The sequence below is a fragment of the Bombyx mandarina genome, chromosome 10 (assembly GCF_030267445.1).
Source record: "Bombyx mandarina strain Sakado chromosome 10, ASM3026744v2".
NCBI lineage: Eukaryota > Metazoa > Arthropoda > Insecta > Lepidoptera > Bombycidae > Bombyx > Bombyx mandarina.
The window spans coordinates 2391088-2408957 of record NC_143217.1 but is presented as its reverse complement, the minus strand read 5'-3'; the positions used below and the strand labels follow the sequence as shown (position 1 = coordinate 2408957).

General features: G+C 38.4%; 1 protein-coding gene across 3 annotated transcripts in view; it reads left to right on the top strand.

The window, feature by feature from the left end:
- The window catches only part of Drak (Death-associated protein kinase related), a 226787-nt gene extending 210917 nt beyond the window's left edge, over nt 1–15870 (top strand). For 2 of the 3 annotated variants that reach the window (XM_028180372.2, XM_089730143.1), the window contains exons 2-7: nt 6108–6279; nt 7001–7301; nt 9480–9708; nt 9958–10214; nt 10947–11038; nt 13770–15870. In XM_028180372.2, coding sequence (XP_028036173.2) covers nt 6108–6279; nt 7001–7301; nt 9480–9708; nt 9958–10214; nt 10947–11038; nt 13770–13934 — 1216 coding nt within the window. In that variant the 3' untranslated portion in view covers nt 13935–15870. Of the gene's footprint in view, nt 1–6107; nt 6280–7000; nt 7302–9479; nt 9709–9957; nt 10215–10946; nt 11069–13769 lie in introns of all 3 variants that reach the window. The other variant, XM_028180373.2, reaches the window with a different exon arrangement.
- Nucleotides 15871–17870: the final 2000 nt, after the last annotated feature.

The following is a 17870-nucleotide window of genomic DNA, read 5'->3' as shown; positions in this document are numbered from 1 at the left end:
CAAATGAATTTTTGATCTTTTCTTAACAAATTGTGTAAAGGATCCAATATGATTGATATATTTGGTATATATTTCCCATAGAAATTTATTTTACCTAAAAATTGTCGAATATTCTTCTTTGTTTTTGGAACAGGGAATTTTTTTATAGCTATAACATTATCTTTTAGTGGAGTAACTGTATTATTTTTAATTATATGGCCTAAGTATTTCACGGAGTCCTGTGCAAAAACGCATTTAGAGAATTTTAATCTAAAGCCTTCTTTTGATATTGCTTCCAATAATAGAGATAAATGTTGTATGTGTTCAGTGAATGTCTGGGAAAATACTAAAATGTCATCAATGAAATTTACTGTAAAATTTGACAATTTGTGTTTCCTAATAATGCTCGTAAGTATTCTTTGAAAAATTGCCGGTGAGGTTTTTAAGCCAAATGGCAAACAAGTCCATTGGAAATGATTTTCTTGAGTAACAAATGCTGTTTTCTTCCTATCTTCTACTTTCAAAGGTATAGACCAGAATGCGGAATTTATGTCTAGTGTGGAGAAAAATTTACAATTTCTTGTTTTTAACATTAAATCTTCCATCAGTGGAAATGGTTGCGACTGAGGAACCACTATTTTATTTAAATCACGAAAATCTATGCATAGTCTAGATTTTCTACCTTCCTCTTTTTTATAGGCTAATGTTACAGGGGCTGCAAAAGGACTATACGATTCTTCAATTAAATTTCTTTGTAATAATTTTGAAACTTGTTGTTCTATTTCTTTTTTATCTTCAAAATTACACCTATATGGTCTTTTGCTACAATATGTATCTACTAGTAAATCTATATGTGCTTCATAGCCTTTTACTGAACCTACATCATACCTATCTTTTGCAAATAGTGATTTATATTTGCTTATTAATTCATCTATTTTTGATTGTTGCTGAGCGTCTAAGTGATTTACTGAAATTTTGAAGTTTGTAACCTCTATGTGCTCATTGAAGTTTATTTTACACTTATCAGTCATATTAAAAATATTTTTCACTGTTAAGTCTCTATCATTACCTTCATCAATTAAATATTGTTTGTTTTCAATTTTGTTACCTGTGAAGCCAGGAATATTTTCATTATTTTGTTTTTTTTCTCTTTTGTTTAGATTTTGTGTGATTTTCAAGTTTTCATTTTGAATAAGTTGAAAAGATTTTATACAATCTAATCCAATCAGAAAATCATAATCAAAGTTTTGATCATCAATTACAAACACATTCATATTTTTTTCTATTTCAAAAATCTTTATCTTTAATGTTACTATTCCTGTTGACTTTTTTACACCATTAATCGTTTTTAAATTTGCTTGATTATTGATATTATTGTTTTTTTTTTTTAAGGATAATAGTCTTGAATTAATTAAACTTACATTTGATCCTGAATCATAAACACCTAATATTTCTAAGGAATCATTTATTATAAGCTTAACTTTGATTAATGGTGGAATAATTAGTTTTTTGGATCTATTTCATTTAAACTTATTTCTAATTCAGAATTATTAACATTCCTAATTGACTCTTTTTTAGAGCAATCATTATCTCTATTTTTGAACCAACATACAGATTCTGAATGATACCTAATTCCCTTCTTTTCTTTTTCACAGATTTTGCATGGTCGGGCTCTGAAATTTTTTTCTTTTATTTTATAATCCGAATCTATTCCCTTTTTCTCCACAGTCCTTTTATTCATTAAGTGTTCCAAGCCCCGAATAATACTAAATAAATCTTCAGTCTCTCTTAACTTATTTCTATCAATTTCATCCGCTATAAAATTAGGCAGCCCTGTTACAATTAAATCAATTAAGGTAGGTCTATCTATTAATTTGTTAACCTCTAATAAAAGCCTCTCTTTCTTGAGAGCATATTCCAATAATGAGCCCTGCCTATATTTGAACAAAATAGCATACCTTATTGGTGTCCAGCCTTTGTTCACATATGTTTCACAAAAGCTTTTTTTCCAAATACCCCATTCTGAATAAAAAAATATAACGTGCTTTCTTAATAGATTAAAAAAACTTGCAGATTTAAAAAAGGGTGAAGCAATATCTTTCAATGTTGTTTTGTAATGTGTTTTGTAATGAAACAAAGAACCAAGTTGTTGCTCTGCAAAGAGATTTTTTATTATTATTATTTTATTAACTTATTTCTACACTTACAATTATTATAATTATTTTCGAACCTGCAAAGAGAAACAACATTGAAAGATATTGCTTCACCCTTTTTTAAATCTGCAAGTTTTTTTAATCTATTAAGAAAGCACGTTATATTTTTGAATGTCCGAAGCCAGAGAGCAAATCCAATTATGGAATGAACATAGCTTCCACCACAGATAATATTATTATGATAGTGGTGGAAGCTAATGCGCGGGAAATTTAAATGTAATTAATGAAGGGCCAAGAGAGCTTCATTTACATATTTATTAAGCAGTTTTTCTTCTTCTACCTATTCTAGTAACCTCGAGGGGTTATTCTAGATTCACCGAATTAGTAGGTAAGCTCACGGGGCTCAAACCTGACGTCGTTGCTAACACTAACCCTAGCAAGAGCAGTGCTTCGCAGAATCGGAAACCACCGGATCGGAAATGCGACCCATTGAAAATATCCGGCGAAAAACTCAGTGGGCTGTCTGTGTCTGTGGCGCCGAGCCCTTTGTCGCAAGCGACGGGTTCGGCGGGAACGACGACCGGTGCTTGAGGTACCTAAAAGCAGTCGTAAAACCGTCGGTGGATCGGGAGAATCCGAAATGACGTGTGATAAGCAGTAATGAAATACAGTACAACAATATTCACAATTAATTAAAATCCGCCATCAGAAGGCTCGGACTTAATTTTTCCGTTAATTAAATTACAAACTCGCATTACGCATAACCACATGCAAAACAATGGTAATTGGGCCAATGTCGACACTCGTGTACGGCGCAAATTGAATGCCTCTATCGCACTACGAATGATCTTAAATGTTTTTTTCACGACGACGACATGTGAGAAAGTCTTAGATTTAAGTCATAGTTTGATACTGATTTCAGCATAGAACATATCACGACTCTTTAAAAGTTGACGTAAAAAGATTTTTATGCGAACTATTTACATTGTCAAGATACTTTACGTAATCAAAAATAAGATGCAACTTTCTGTCTGTTTAAATTTAACTAATCGTATAACTTTAAAAAAAATTATAAAATTAAAATGTCAAATTTAAAAAACAACTATTATGTATTTAGAATTAGTAACTTTCAATTGAATTATTAATTAAAATAAATTAAAATGTATGTTTGCTGATTTTGCGTGTTTTTTTTTTAACTTTGATGGGTGGACGTGCTCACAGCCCACGTGGTGTTAAGTGGTCACTGGAGCCCATAGACATCTACAACGTAAATGCGCCACCCACCTTGAGATATAAGTACTCAGGTCTCAGTATAGTTACAACGGTTGCCCCTGTAGGTGTTCCTACACCTAGGAACATCTACAGCCCCCACCCTTCAAAACGAAACGCATTAGTGCTTCACGGCAGAAATAAAAAGGCAGGGTGGTGGTACCTACCCGTGCGGACTCACAAGAAGTCCTACTACCAGTAAACTCACAAAAGGTCCTACCACCAGTAATACGGCAAAGGTAACGCGGGGGTAACTTCAAATAGGTGTACTTCATGGGTTTAGCTATAGTCACACCGCACATGCCCGAGTTTCCCTGGCACATAATCGATATAATTTATACGTGCCCTACTTCCTTTATCTAGGGCAAGTCGCATCGATTGTGGTAAAACCATTTTGTATGTTCTGTTAATTAAATCATTTATACATGCTTTCCGCTTTGTAGGAAGTTCAATTGAGTGTTCGAACTCCTATCTTTTTTTATTGCCCTTTTAGGCAGACGAGCATACGGTTTACCTGATGGTGAGTGGTTACCGTCGCCCATGGACTTTAGCAATGCCAGGGGCAGAGCCAAGCCGCTGCCTACCCAAGCTGCCTCCTCAAAGAAGCGATTAAAAAAGCAGTTGCGTAATTCTAAAAACCTTTAAAACGTTAGGTTAGGTTGATCGACGAGAATGCTTTAAAGTTTAAATGACAGTAACGGGAATCCTATTTCTAGAAAGATCTAAGAACTGAATTCCGAGAAGTAGCCGTCCACACCATCCCTAGGATCCCGGTCGTATTAAATTATTCAAGCGACGCTTTCATGTAAATAAGCCATTGTTCCATTTTAGTTTATTACTTTAGTTTCAGGGTTGCCGTATTGTAAGAAAGTAATTTTCTATATTTTTCAGAGTATTATTAATATCTGAATCGATCATCTATTTTGATTTTTCTATAAGTATTATGTTTTTCAATCGGTCAATATTAACAGAAAATATGGCAGCTAAAATATTAGAACAATTAATTGCATTTCTTGTAAATTTAAAATATAGTAATCACGCTCCGCTATGACTAATCGAAAATATATGTCGAATAGAGATCTGTTCTGTTTGATCTCATCTGTTATTATAATAATTAAAAATTAGTTAAAACTTTTATTACGCCTTGCTCATTTTTTAACCGTCTTCGCCATCTTCCTTTTCTCTTCTCTGTCATTCTGTCTGTTAATATCTTTTCCCTTTCTTTCCATTTTTTCTCACTCACATCTTATCGTCCTGTTTCACACTCTTTTCATACGTTCCATTATTACCAATCCTACATATAAATATAATGAAACTTATATATTAGAAGAACTTATAAGGAGACTCGAGTTACATCGGTCTTTTATAGATGTTTACTATACTAGAAACCTTTCGTGTAGACTAAAAACCAACAAAAACCTGTAAATAGTTTCATCTCAATGATATAAACGTGAAAACAAAATTACGTTTTATCCGGTAGGCAGCGGCTTCGCTCTGCCCCTGGCATTGATGAAGTCCATGGGCGACGGTAACCACTCACCATCAATCAGGTGGGCCGTATGCTCGTCTGCCTACAAGGGCAATAAAAAAATAAAATAAAAAAATGATACATGTTGTTTTTTTTAAATTTCAAAAGCGATAACCCTAAATACATAAATCTATTTGAATGCGTATCGTTGACAATGTAACAGAACCTTTATTGGCCGACAGACCAGACGTCGCTGTCGATCTAGAACGTCGAATCGCGAACATAACAACAGGATGTTTACAATTATACATTAAAACGCACACACACTTAACAATGTCTTCACAGTTGACCAACAGAATAAAATTAATTTTGCCAACTTAAAGCGGTCTGAGATGCAAATCGCATCCTTTTTCTATCAGCGGATTAAGTAATGCCATTATAATCACATAAGCCCACTCGGTTTCTTACGGGATCTTCGCAGTGGGTCGCGATTCCGGTGGTGGATTCAGCGAAGCACTGCTCTTCCTAGGGTTAATGTTAGCACAGTTTTTAGGCTGAGCCCGTGAGTTCGCTTACACGTCTAGGCGAAGCTAACACAAACCCTTGTGCTTACTAGCGTAGGTAGCCAAAAAATATATAATCACATTAATTACGAAAGATGTATGGTGCATATTTTTGTTTTTATTTCTGTATTGTACTGTCAAGATTCTCTCAACACGTGCGTACCGTAAGCAGTTTCATTTATAAATTAAGATACTTTACTAATACATTTATTAATGAAAAGTAGATGCTGCTTAATTGCCGTTTTCGCGCCGTATTTTTCGTAATGTAATTACATAAATATAAGTTAGATTATATTAGATTACATAGAGTAATTACCCTAATCTTAGATATCGCTATAGATACCGACAAAAAGGCGGCTACTAAAATATTTTATTACACTCGATCTGTCACAGAATCGGGGTTGCCAATCGCCCGTATTTCCTGGAGTACGTCCGTTTGACTTTCACGAATATTATTGGAAAATGAAATACATATTACTTCCGCGAGAAACCTGAGGGTTATTTTTAGTGATTATTGATAGTGATAGTATTTTTGTGTGGGTAAATATGTTTATTGAAGTCGAAAGAACAGTAAACGAATTAGAAATCCTTTTGTCGCATATATCGACTAATAATGTGTTCTCAGAAAAATAATGAGTAAAACAAAACTCTATATACAAATTATTTCGTTTCCAGGGGTAAATTTGCGTCGGTACGCAAGATCCGTCACCTGGTCTCCGGGCAAGAGTACGCGGCCAAATTCATCAGGAAGCGACGGCGAGCGGCGGATACAACGCGGGAGATACTCCACGAGGTCGCCGTCCTGGCGCTGTGCGCTGACTGCACCAGAGTCGTCAGCTTGCATGAGGTGCGTGCAGTCGTAGTAGGACCTCTTGTGAGTCCGCACGGATAGGTACCACAACCCTGCCTATTTCTGCGGCATTTACGTTGTAGATGTCTATGGGCTCCGGTAACCACTTAACACCAGGTGGGCCGAGACCTCGTCCCCCACCTAAGCAATAAAAAAATCGTAATTGCGAAATCTACTGGAGAACTGGCAACAGCGTTCCCGGTCATCGTTCTCGTCGAACCCGTCGATTGCGACGAAGGGCTCGACGAGTAAATTAACCCACAGACACAGCCCACTGAGTTTCTCGCCGGATCTTCTCAGTGGGTCGCGTTTCCGATCCGGTGGTAGATTCTGCGAAGCACGGCTCTTGCTAGGGTTCGTGCTAGCAACATCGTCAGGTTTGAGCCCCATGAGCTCACCTACTAGCCCGATGATGTTGTAATCCCACATACTTTAAGTACTACCATCCTGCATATTTCTACTGCAAAGCCTTCTTTCCGGTTTGGAGGGTGAGACAGCCGCTATGCCATAAAATTTAGACTCTATCCCCATGTGTCAAGGTGGTGTTCACGCTGTTATGAATATGGGCCACGGTTTTAATGTCCATGAGCTGGTTCAACGTACACACACAAAAAAATCAATTAAAAATAATGAAATAATTTGTTCGTTTAAAATCTCTTCGAAATATTGTTTCCTGATCTGTAAAGATTAAAGCAACTTTGAAAATTTTATTTCTCAGGTTTACGAAACGCGTTCAGAAGTGGCTATCGTATTGGAACTATGCGCTGGGGGCGAACTCCAGCGCTTGCTCGACGACGAGGAGAGGCTATCGGAGGGCGCCGCGAGGAGGGCCCTCCGGCACGTACTGGAAGGTCTACAACATTTGCATGAGCGTAGAGTCGCACACTTAGACCTGAAACCACAGAATTTGCTGCTAACGGCGGGTGGAGAAGAGCTCCTCATATGCGACTTTGGAATCAGTAGAGCCATCCAGCCAGGCGCACACGTCAGAGAAATTTTGGGCACAAGGGATTATGTTGGTGAGCTTATGTCTTAGAGATTATATTATCTATAAAATCCAAATTAAAACAAAATGTTTATTTTTGCAATATTCAACGAAACAAAATCGTGGAAAATAAATTACGTCTACAAATATTTATAAATATATTATTATATTTTCTTATTTTTTAAATAAAAATTTCAGGTTTTTTTTTTCGAAATTTTTATTCGAAATTTATTTTATGCATAATATTATATAATTTATTACACATTGGTTTTATCACTGAATTTTGTAAACATAAAAATTCAAATGATTTTAATTTTTCTTTAATACGAAATCATAACGGTCGATTTGCCAAATCGGTAAACAGATTCACTAAAAGCTTAGTAATTAATAGAGGATACAATCAAGTATAAATATCAATATGAGCTAGGTCCATTTCAATTATATATTAATTAACAGATATGCATATCAAATTGATTGACGCTATAATGGAGTTTAATTGAAACATTTATTAGAAGAAGTAAATGCCGAGATTCATCGTAACTCGATTATTAAAGTAGTTTTTATTTTAGTATTAAAAAAGATCCATAGACTATAGTAAACGTGCCCTCGAGCAAACATGGCGTCGATGGTTATGTAAATACGATTGCAATATTATAAATAATGAAGTAGTTTCGTAACAGTGTATCTCTAGTTATGCAATGGAATTTATTTTATCAAGGAAATAGGTTTATATTATTTTTAAACTGACTAGGATAACGAACCTATTTTCCTCATACAATTACATAACAATAATATAATTTTATTATTTAAGATATTATTTGCGTAAATAGATAAAATTAAATTTCGTTTTTTGGTTTATAAAAATGTGTTAAATAAATGTAAATTTTTTATTATAACATTCAGTTACATTAGGGTCACATAATTTTACCGAAAAACAGTAAAGATAAATGTTTACGTGTAACCATACATACATCATACAGTTATTATGTTATTTTTCACTGGTGGTAGGACCTCTTGGGAGTCCGCACGGGTAGGTACCACCACCCCGCCTATTTCCGCCGTGAAGCAGTAATGCGTTTCGGTTCGAAGGGTGGGGTAGCCGTTGTAACTATACTGAGACCTTAGAACTTATATCTCAAGGTGGTTGGCGCATTTACGTTGTAGATGTCTATGGGTTCCAGTAACCACTTAACACCAGGTGGGCTGTGAGTTCGTCCACCCACCTAAACAATAAAAATATATATATATATTAGTAAGCTAAATAGCTTAATAATCTTAATAGCAGAGGGGCAGCTAGCTCGTTCAGTTGTCAAGTTTTTTTTACAGCAACTCAGTCGATGGTGATTGTTCATAGTCGCTCATATACGTCAGCAATGCCAAGGATATAGCTACTACTGCTACTGTGGCCCGCCGCGATATCTGTGCTACAAATAAATACAAATAAATACAAATAAATAAAACACATACGTGTAGCTTTAACACAATTAAAAAAAAATTAATAATGTTGCGTTGTGGTAAATGAGCCTGGACGATATTTATTGTTTTGAGATATTTAATTTATCCTTCATTTAACAAATTTAAAGACTTCATTTAAGACAAAAAGTACGCGTGCAACTTGGTGCACGTGAATGAAGTGAAACTTCTTTTTCGATGTGTAGTATTGTGGTTTTCTTCATTTGTCATCCTTAAATCAGATTGCTCTTGTAATAGGGAATGCTGTGTATAAGAGATGCGATATCTGCAACATTTATATTATATATATATTTTAAATTATAGATAGAGAAATAAATATGTATAAATATTTTTTTAAGTACTTCATTAAAATATTGGACTTTACTCGTTGCTAACTCGTAACGCTCGCGTTGGCCTCTAACAGGTATACTACGCGCATGCGTTCGAGTGCCACGCACTCACTCTCGCTCTGTCTCTTTCTATTCCATGGTAGCGTTAAACGTTTAACGCAACCTTGTTGGAAGTCGCATTAGAAGTTTCACTTCAAATATAAAAAAATTATGCGTTGCTCATTGATGCGTTGCTGTTGGCGGCTGGATTTGAAAGAGGTTAGTTAGGTGTCATGGCGGATCGTCGCTCGCTGACTTTGACGTTCAGAAATTTAACAATTATGTTTGCTAATATTTCGTAAGCAGTTTCGAATAGTTCTATATAATGTTACGTCAGGAATTTATTTGTTGATTGTATTTTTTTTTTCCAGCCCCAGAGATCCTCTCCTACGAGCCGTTGTCCTTAGCTGCCGACATCTGGTCGGTCGGCGTGTTGGCGTACGTGCTGTTGAGCGGGTACTCTCCGTTCGCCGGCGACACGAAGCAGGAAACGTATTTGAACATCGCCCAGTGTCAGCTCTCCTTTCCGAAAGAGCTTTTCAGAGGCGTATCGCAAACCGCCATTGGCTTTATCAAGGAAACTCTTGTTGTTGATCCAAAGTAAGTAATAATAAAATTTGTATTGCTTTCACCACCCCGAATGATGTAAAACATGACTGTGTCGATGTTAGTGTGTAAAACAGTTTTATGACTGTTATCTTCCGATAATCTGTTAACTGTTATCTGTCGGGTTGATTCGATCGCGAACACTATTGCAATAGTGAGAACCCGCTGAGAAGATCCGGCGAGAAACTGAGTGGGCTGTGTCTGTGGGTTAAAATCACTTTCATATGATTTTTGGTATTTCAGAGGCCGTCTCACAGTGGATGAGTGCCTGGAGCACCCCTGGTTGAAAGACGAGTCGGACATGCCGCCCGCCATCGTGGGGCTGGGCTTCGACTCGGCGCCCGTCAGCACCGACGACGCAGAGGACGACGACCCCGAGCCGGAGCCCGCCGCGCACCCCGCCCCGCCCGCGCACCCCGCCCTCAACGGGCACGCCGCCCTCAACGGGCACAACGGTGTCAACGGCTGCACGAACAACGGGACGCATGAAGATGATAAAGGTTTTTTGAAATTTATATTTTTTTTTTGTAGGCACACGTATCTCTACTCATTCTATCTATTCTTAGATCAATCTTGCTAAATTTTAAATATTAAGACAATTTCTTAGGCTTAATGTGAACTTACACGGGTAGACACCGCTGTCTCGTCTATTTCTACCGCGAAGCAGTCATACGTTCGGACTTGAAGGATTTGACATCTGACAGACCGACTAAGAAATAGAACTCTTATTATGTTAAGGTACTTTCGGTAACAAAACACGAAGTTGAATATTTGTAATTTTATATCAATCATACTAGTGGTCCCCCGGTAGCTGAAATACGACTATAATTAATTGAAATTATAAGTTTTAACATTATTATGATTCTTCTTCTTCTTCTATACTTCTTTAATCACAAATTTCGCTAAGACTACACTTTAGACAAATATTATTAAAGCCAAACAATATTTAATCTATTCTCAGTTTAACCATAGACTATAAGCAATAAGAAAAGTTTGACAATAAACAAATAGTATGCATGCGTGTTTGTGTTAAATACATGATAATGTGTGTAATGTTTTTTTATTGATATAATGTATTTTTAAAGCATAATTAAAAAAAAAATTACCATTCTGCACTTCTTCACTATATTCTCTATAAGTGTGGGAAATTGTATACTCCTCCGTCCGCGCAATTTTCGTAAAAAGGGGTACAAACTTTTTGCTTAATATATAGATTATATATTATGTTTCAGTGTCAGAGTGCGAAGAGCGAGACAAGCCGCTGAAGCACGGGCACGCGCGGGACGTCTCGCCCCCCTTCCCCGACGCGCCCTCCACGCCCAAGGTGAGACGGGGCTGTTAGGGATCTTCATAGGTAACACGGACGCCTTTATACAGCATGCACGCAGCATGCACACAGCACGCAGACAGAACGAAGGCAGCATGCACGCCGCATGCCGACAAACAAAACAGTGCTTTTCTAATCACACATATATTTTATTGGTCATGATTGTTTTTGTTGCTTCATTTTATATGCTAGAGCTTTGATTTTATTTTATTTTTCTCGAATTCTTTCATCAATTAGATTTTTTTATTGATTAGATTGGTGGACGAGCTCACAGCCCACCTGGTGTGAAGTGGTTACCGGAGCCCATAGACATCTACAACGTAAATGCGCCACCCACCTTGAGATGTAAGTTCTAAGGTCTCAAGTACAGTTACAACGGCTGCCTCATCCTTCAAACCGAAACGCATTACTGCTTCACGGCAGAAATAGGAAGAGAAGTGGTACCTACCCGTGCGGACTCACAAGAAAGAGGTCCTACCAGTAATGACGTGCAGGCTCGAAAGAAAGCGTATAGGGCGGGTGCCAGCTACCTTCGCTTTCCATTGTGCCTCAACGAAATCTAAACTTTGTTAAAAACATCAAGTATATTTAACTTAATAAAAAACGAAAGAAATGCCGCATCGCGGTAGTCATTTAGGTTGGTGAGTCGATCGCCGGATTCTCTCAGTGTGCTTAGTGCGTGTTTATTAACGTTCTCGATAGCGTAAAAGTTAGCGCATATTTGTGTTTGGAATGGGATCGTCTGCGTACGTTTGCCGTTAGGGGCGCTGTTCCAACTGCATACAAAATTGGCTTAACTTTTACTCTATCGATTAAGAAACTCGCACTGAGCACATAGATCGTGATTTAGAACCGGTTGTAGATGCATTCTCGAAAAGCTGCCTTTGAGTTGTTATGTGCTCGGGTAGTTTTATCAAACCCAACCCCTCCTGACTTACCCCGTGCTAGACAAAGCTGCCTTTGAGTTGTTATGTGCTCGGGCAGTTTTATCAAACCCAACCCCTCCTGACTTACCCCGTGCTAGACAATCCCTCTCTATCCTATAAGAAAAGGATAGTAATTTCGAGATCGCGTTTTTTACACCCTATACATATAACTAAGTATTATTGATGACGTTGTCCAGTATCGTATGCAAGACAGCTTTTGTATTTTAATTTTTTACTATTTCGTTTCAAGAGTAGTTTATTATTTGCTTTATATTTAAATATTGATTTGACTTTAACAATTTGTTTTTTAGATCTGTCTCCTTTATAACTTTAGATTTGTTGTATTGTCTTGATTGAGTTTTTTCTTTATCTTCTCTTTATTGAAAATTGAATACAATTTAATTTGTGAAATCTAATGAGTTCCAGCTTTACATTAGGTGAGCCTTGAGCTCATTCAATTATAAGGGCGGTAATAAATAAAATGTTGTTCATTCATATTCAGAATAACTTATTAGGAAAGTGAGTTTGTTTGTTTGTCATACTTCCATATCGTCATAACCACTCGATCTATTCAGAATTTAAGTATCTGAAAAATTGTATTTTTTTATAATGTTATACAGTGTCATTTTGCATTTGTAAAATTAGATCGTTTATCCAAGGGTAATGTTTTTCTTTAGGCCGTTCTTATATTGTACCACATATTCACATCATCACATCACATATTAAAATAGCTGTTTGGGCACTGAGTTTTTGTTTTAAACACAATTTAACATTACTATTAATTCTTGCGTCTACTTTAATGAAATTTTAATTCGTTTCACTTGGAGGTGGACGTGGAAGTAATCGGAATTCCAATAACAATTTAAAAGGAAAAATAAGGAAAGGAAAAATGAATAACGGAAAATAAATAACAATTTAGGGCAAGAGACCCATTTTCCAAAACCTCAAACCCCATAGCCAAAATTCCTTTAAAAAGTATTCATAATTTTTTTTAAATTCTTTTTTAATCATCCTATTTTAATTCACTTTATTTAGTAACGTAACGTAATCACTTTATAATCTCTTCAAATAAATTTATAGATGTATTATGATTTAAACTCTAAAGCACTTTAAAACACAAATAAACTTACAACTTTAGTGCAATTTTGTTGTATAGTACAACTTCAGGGCATGTTTGGACTTGAACAAGATTACGTTTTAGATCTTGTTATTTTGTTACGAACTTGTGTACGCTTATCGGTTTGCTGAGTTTTTTAAAGCACAACTATAACGATGCTTCCTACTTAAATATTAGTAATTCTTCTTTCTTCTTTTTCTTTTTTTTTACCTACCTGTGCTGATAGCCTTGAGAGGCTATTTCAGCTTCTCCTTGATGTGTAAGTGAGCTAGCGGGGCTCAAACCGGAGTGTTGCTAACACTGGCCCTCGCAAGAGCAGTGCTACGCATAATTTACCACCGGATCAGACTCGACACACTGAGAAGATCCGACGTGAAACTCAGTGGGCTGTGTCTATGGGTTAATTCACTCGTCGAGCCCTTCGTCGCAAGTGACGGATTCGGCCGGGACGGTGACCGGAAATTCTTCGATAGTTTCTAATAAGAAGTTGTGTTAATTCATAGGGGTACATTTTTAATTCTGATCGACTTTCAAAATCAGTTTACGTGTATGTCGAACCCTACGACAATCCACTTTGGGAATCCTCGCTTTAACGAATAAATAATATTTTTATTACCTACATTATTAATTATTGTTATTCACAGTCTGAGCGTCATCGATATTAACGAAAGCGTCTCGGTTTTAGGTGTCGCGCAAGTCGCACCCGCATCCTCCGTCGGTGCTGGCGCTCTGCAAGAAGTTTCAGCCGGACTACGAGAAGCCGGCCAAGCTGTCCCTCTCGCCGGCGGGGGTGGACTGCGAGCCCTCCGCCTGCCGCCGCCTCCGCCCCGCGCGCGCCGTGCTCTGCTAGCCCGAGCGCGACCCGCGGGCCGGCGCGTGCGCTGACGTCACGCGCGCCGTCACTGCGGTCGTCACGTCGTTGTGTTGCGGACGTTCGTCATGACGTCACAGAGCCGCGGCTCCGCTCACGCAGACATAGCGACGAAGAGACTTTCGGGGGACGCTTCTGCGCGCGCGTTGCGCTGATGACGTCACGCGTGCAGTGCCGTGTTGTGCCTTAATTAATGTACGTACTGTTCCGTTGCTCCTGAGCTCGTCCCGCGCGCGGCGTGACCTCGTCGCTCATGTAAAGCTATTACATAGTGCTAGTTTATCATAATGTGTTCGTAAGTCTCGATTTGTGATAAGGAAGTCATTACTAATGTCACGTAAAAGTTCATTACATGTTGATGCGTTTTATACTAATAAGGATGTTTGTTGCCTTTATTACGTCAAACGTGTCATACCCAATTCAGGTTTGTAACATTCGGTTCTTAACTGGATAGTGAGATGCGGAAACGCGGGGAGTAATCGAGGTAATGGTGAATTTTTCCCTCTCCCCCTTACACTCTGTAATGAGGGCTTAATATTGTACATATTCTATTTGTATATTATCCGACAGGCGCCAACCTAATGAGGTCGTGCGCCTTCGTTCTCGGTACAAATCGCATAATGGCGCCACGTCGCTTGTAAATGTCTTTTTAGTGATTCGTAGACGAACGCGACCACATACATACATATATACGGATATCCCTTTGCAATCGTTTTGACGCATCGCGATATGATTAAAGTACGTTGACAGCTGACAGCTTATACGTCTAAATTCAATAGTATATTTTTGTAGGAGCTTTACTGTTTATGGCCTAACGATGTACAAACGACGTGTTTGCAGTATAAATGTTTATAAATAAATACTTTAATCGCAATGTCATCAAATGCTTTGGGCTATCGTGGTGTGTAGTTGCGTACGTCTAATTATAAGTTCTATCTTATATTATAAAGCCGAGTCGCTTGCGGGGTGGGCGCGCCGACGTCACGAATTGTAAATAATTATATATATGTGATGCTATCGTGTTTATTTATTACGTGATCAGTTCGCGCCAACGGACCCTTCTCCCGTGCGAGGCGACAAACAAAACGTATCGATATACATTTGCCTATATTTAATAATGGATCACAAATGTAATGTTATTTAGTTTATTTTTTATGATTGTATCGATAGTTGTTGTTTCGGTGAAAGGTGTTGTCGTTGTCGGAGAAGCGTCCGGGCGCGCCGGTCGGGTCGAGCACGCCGCGACCGACGCCGCGTCACTTACCTAGTTAATGCAATTTGTTAATGCTACGATCACGTCGCGTGATTAATATTTTTAGTACGTAAGCGTTCTGATTAGCGTGATGCGGTCGCGAGGCTGATAGTCCTCGCTTCGAGTGTCTGGGACCAAAATTATTGTTGTCTTGTAGTCGCGATACAGCGCGGAGCCATTAGTGCCTGTCGATAATTTGTCGATAGAGTTAGAGATGGACTCTTGTGTTATATCGATAAATATAGTGCTATAAGTCGAGATTGTTGTGAGATGTTTCATTGAAAAAATTGGAAATTTTATCACTAGGAGTGACAGTTTTTTGGGATTGTTATTTAGATAGAAAAATAAAAATGATTATTGTAGAACTCTCTTGCGATGGATTTTTTTGAGCTCAAATCTTTCTATCTGATTATTGTTATTTTTTAAATATATTTTTCATCGATGGCACACGTCGATGTTAATGCTAATCGGCTACACTGTGAATATTTCTTGTATCTTGTAATTATTTTATTATTTTAATTTCTTGCAACGTGATCTTTGTTCTTTTATCATGTTTTTTTTAACGTATCACGTTTCATCTAAATCGAAGATTATCTTGTGAGAGCTGTTGTGATCCATTACTACCCATTTGTAAAAAATAAATTATTGTGATATAAAAAAAAATGGATGTTTTTTATTTGTCTTGCTACACGTTAGGTTCCTCTTTAATTATATTTAATGCCCTAACGAAGTGGTTTACGGATCGCCTGGTGTTAGGTGATCGTCGGAGTTCAAGCCGTCGCCCGCTTCGAGATGACAGCTGTCCTTCAGGCAAGACGATTTCGCGGCAGAAATAAGCAGTGGAGGGGTATTTCCCTTTAATTGAAGATACTGTACATCGATCAAAAAGATAACGCCGCTCATATTGAAATATATACAGGTGGTAGGATGTCTTGTGAGTCCGCACAGGTAGGCACTACCAGCCCGCCTATTTCTGCCGTGAAGCAGTAATGCGTTTCGGTTTGAAAGGCGGGGCAGCCATTGTACTGTAAAAACTGGGACCTTAGAACTTATATCTCAAGATGGGTGGCGCATTTACATTGTAGGTGTCTGTAATCTCCGGTAACCACTTAACGCCAGGTGGGCCGCGAGCTCGTCCGCTAACCTTAGCAATAAAATATAAAAAAGATATGAGGTCGAGGTGAGGATATGACTCTCAATATTACTGTAAAACTGTCCTACCCTTTAAACCGGAAAGACTGATCGCTTTGCGGATCTGGCTCATGATGGGTGCGCGAATCTGTACCATATCTCTAGTAACTCTACTTATATCGATGGTTAGATTCCCCGCTGGCTGCGCGACCCGCGAACTCCATTCGTGTTGGAGTTTGAATATGTGTGTAATGGCAGGCAACACTTTTCACATGTGAAGTGACAGTTTTCACAGACAGACAATATCGGAACGTTTATTTAAATGTTATACTAAACGAAATTGTCTTCTGTTATGACAACTTCTCATCTAGACACGCGGACAGTGAAACACTCTAGGGTTATATAAACATAAAATATTGTAAAATATGTAATAGTGTAGTATTTGTAATATATATTAACAATGAAGTCAATGTTTTAATATAGCCCCTCACCTCGAAAGCCGTTCTCTGAAATAGAACCGTCTAACAAATCGCAACCTTTTTTTTCGGGCAGAGGGCCGAACCTCCTACGAGGTTCCCGCGCCTAGGGGACGCGCGGGGTATGTCGTCGTCGTCAATCTGCAAGGTGTTGGGAGCAGACCGCGGGCCGGGTTAATATGCCCGATCGACGGATCGTCGAGGCGATAGTCGACGACCAATGGCCCTACCAGACCGCCCTGGCGATGCCGCTGGTGGTCCGAGATACCCCGCTGGGCCAGAACCACGATGGAACGCGATACACCACCTACCGGGTTGCTCTTCCACAGTATGTTTGGCGACGACTGCGACGGCGACAATGCGGACACGACGGTCCTATTTTTACGAGGTCACGGCGCTACTCCGCGAAAGCGTGGCAGTGCGCGAGCGTGTGCTCCGCCGTGTCCCCGTTGCAGCCACTGCAATGGTGGCACTTCGGCGTCGGCTCCCTCCGGGCGACGAGGTGCAGGTAGCGACCGAAACAGCCGTGTCCCGTGAGCACCTGCGTCGCTCGGAAGGTGAGACGTCCTCGGTCGCGATTCACCCAGTTCGAGAGGACCGGGCGGATCGCCTCGATGGTCCGTCGCCCGTAGGAACAAATCGCAACTGAATCAACCCCAGCGACTAATCAAAACGAGCTCTTAAGTTACAAAGAATAAAACACAAAATTCAAATTTTTTTTTAATTTATTTCATATTCATTATATACAGTCTTTAATACGTGCAAAAGAAATGTACACTTATTTATGAAATACAACAGTTGGCACACTTACGTTACGACACAGAGCGGTCACGAACCAATACACTTTAGTGTTATTCATTTTTACGATCACAATAATTTCTAACTGTTAGAAATATATAGTTTATCCGATGCTAGAATATTCCACTCACGAACAGCACCTAATTAATTATCTTCGGTTTTCGTGAGTCGAAGACATATTATTATGTACATACACAATTATAACTATTATTACGGTTTAATTCGGTTTTACTATTGTTTAAAAAGAAATGCTAATGT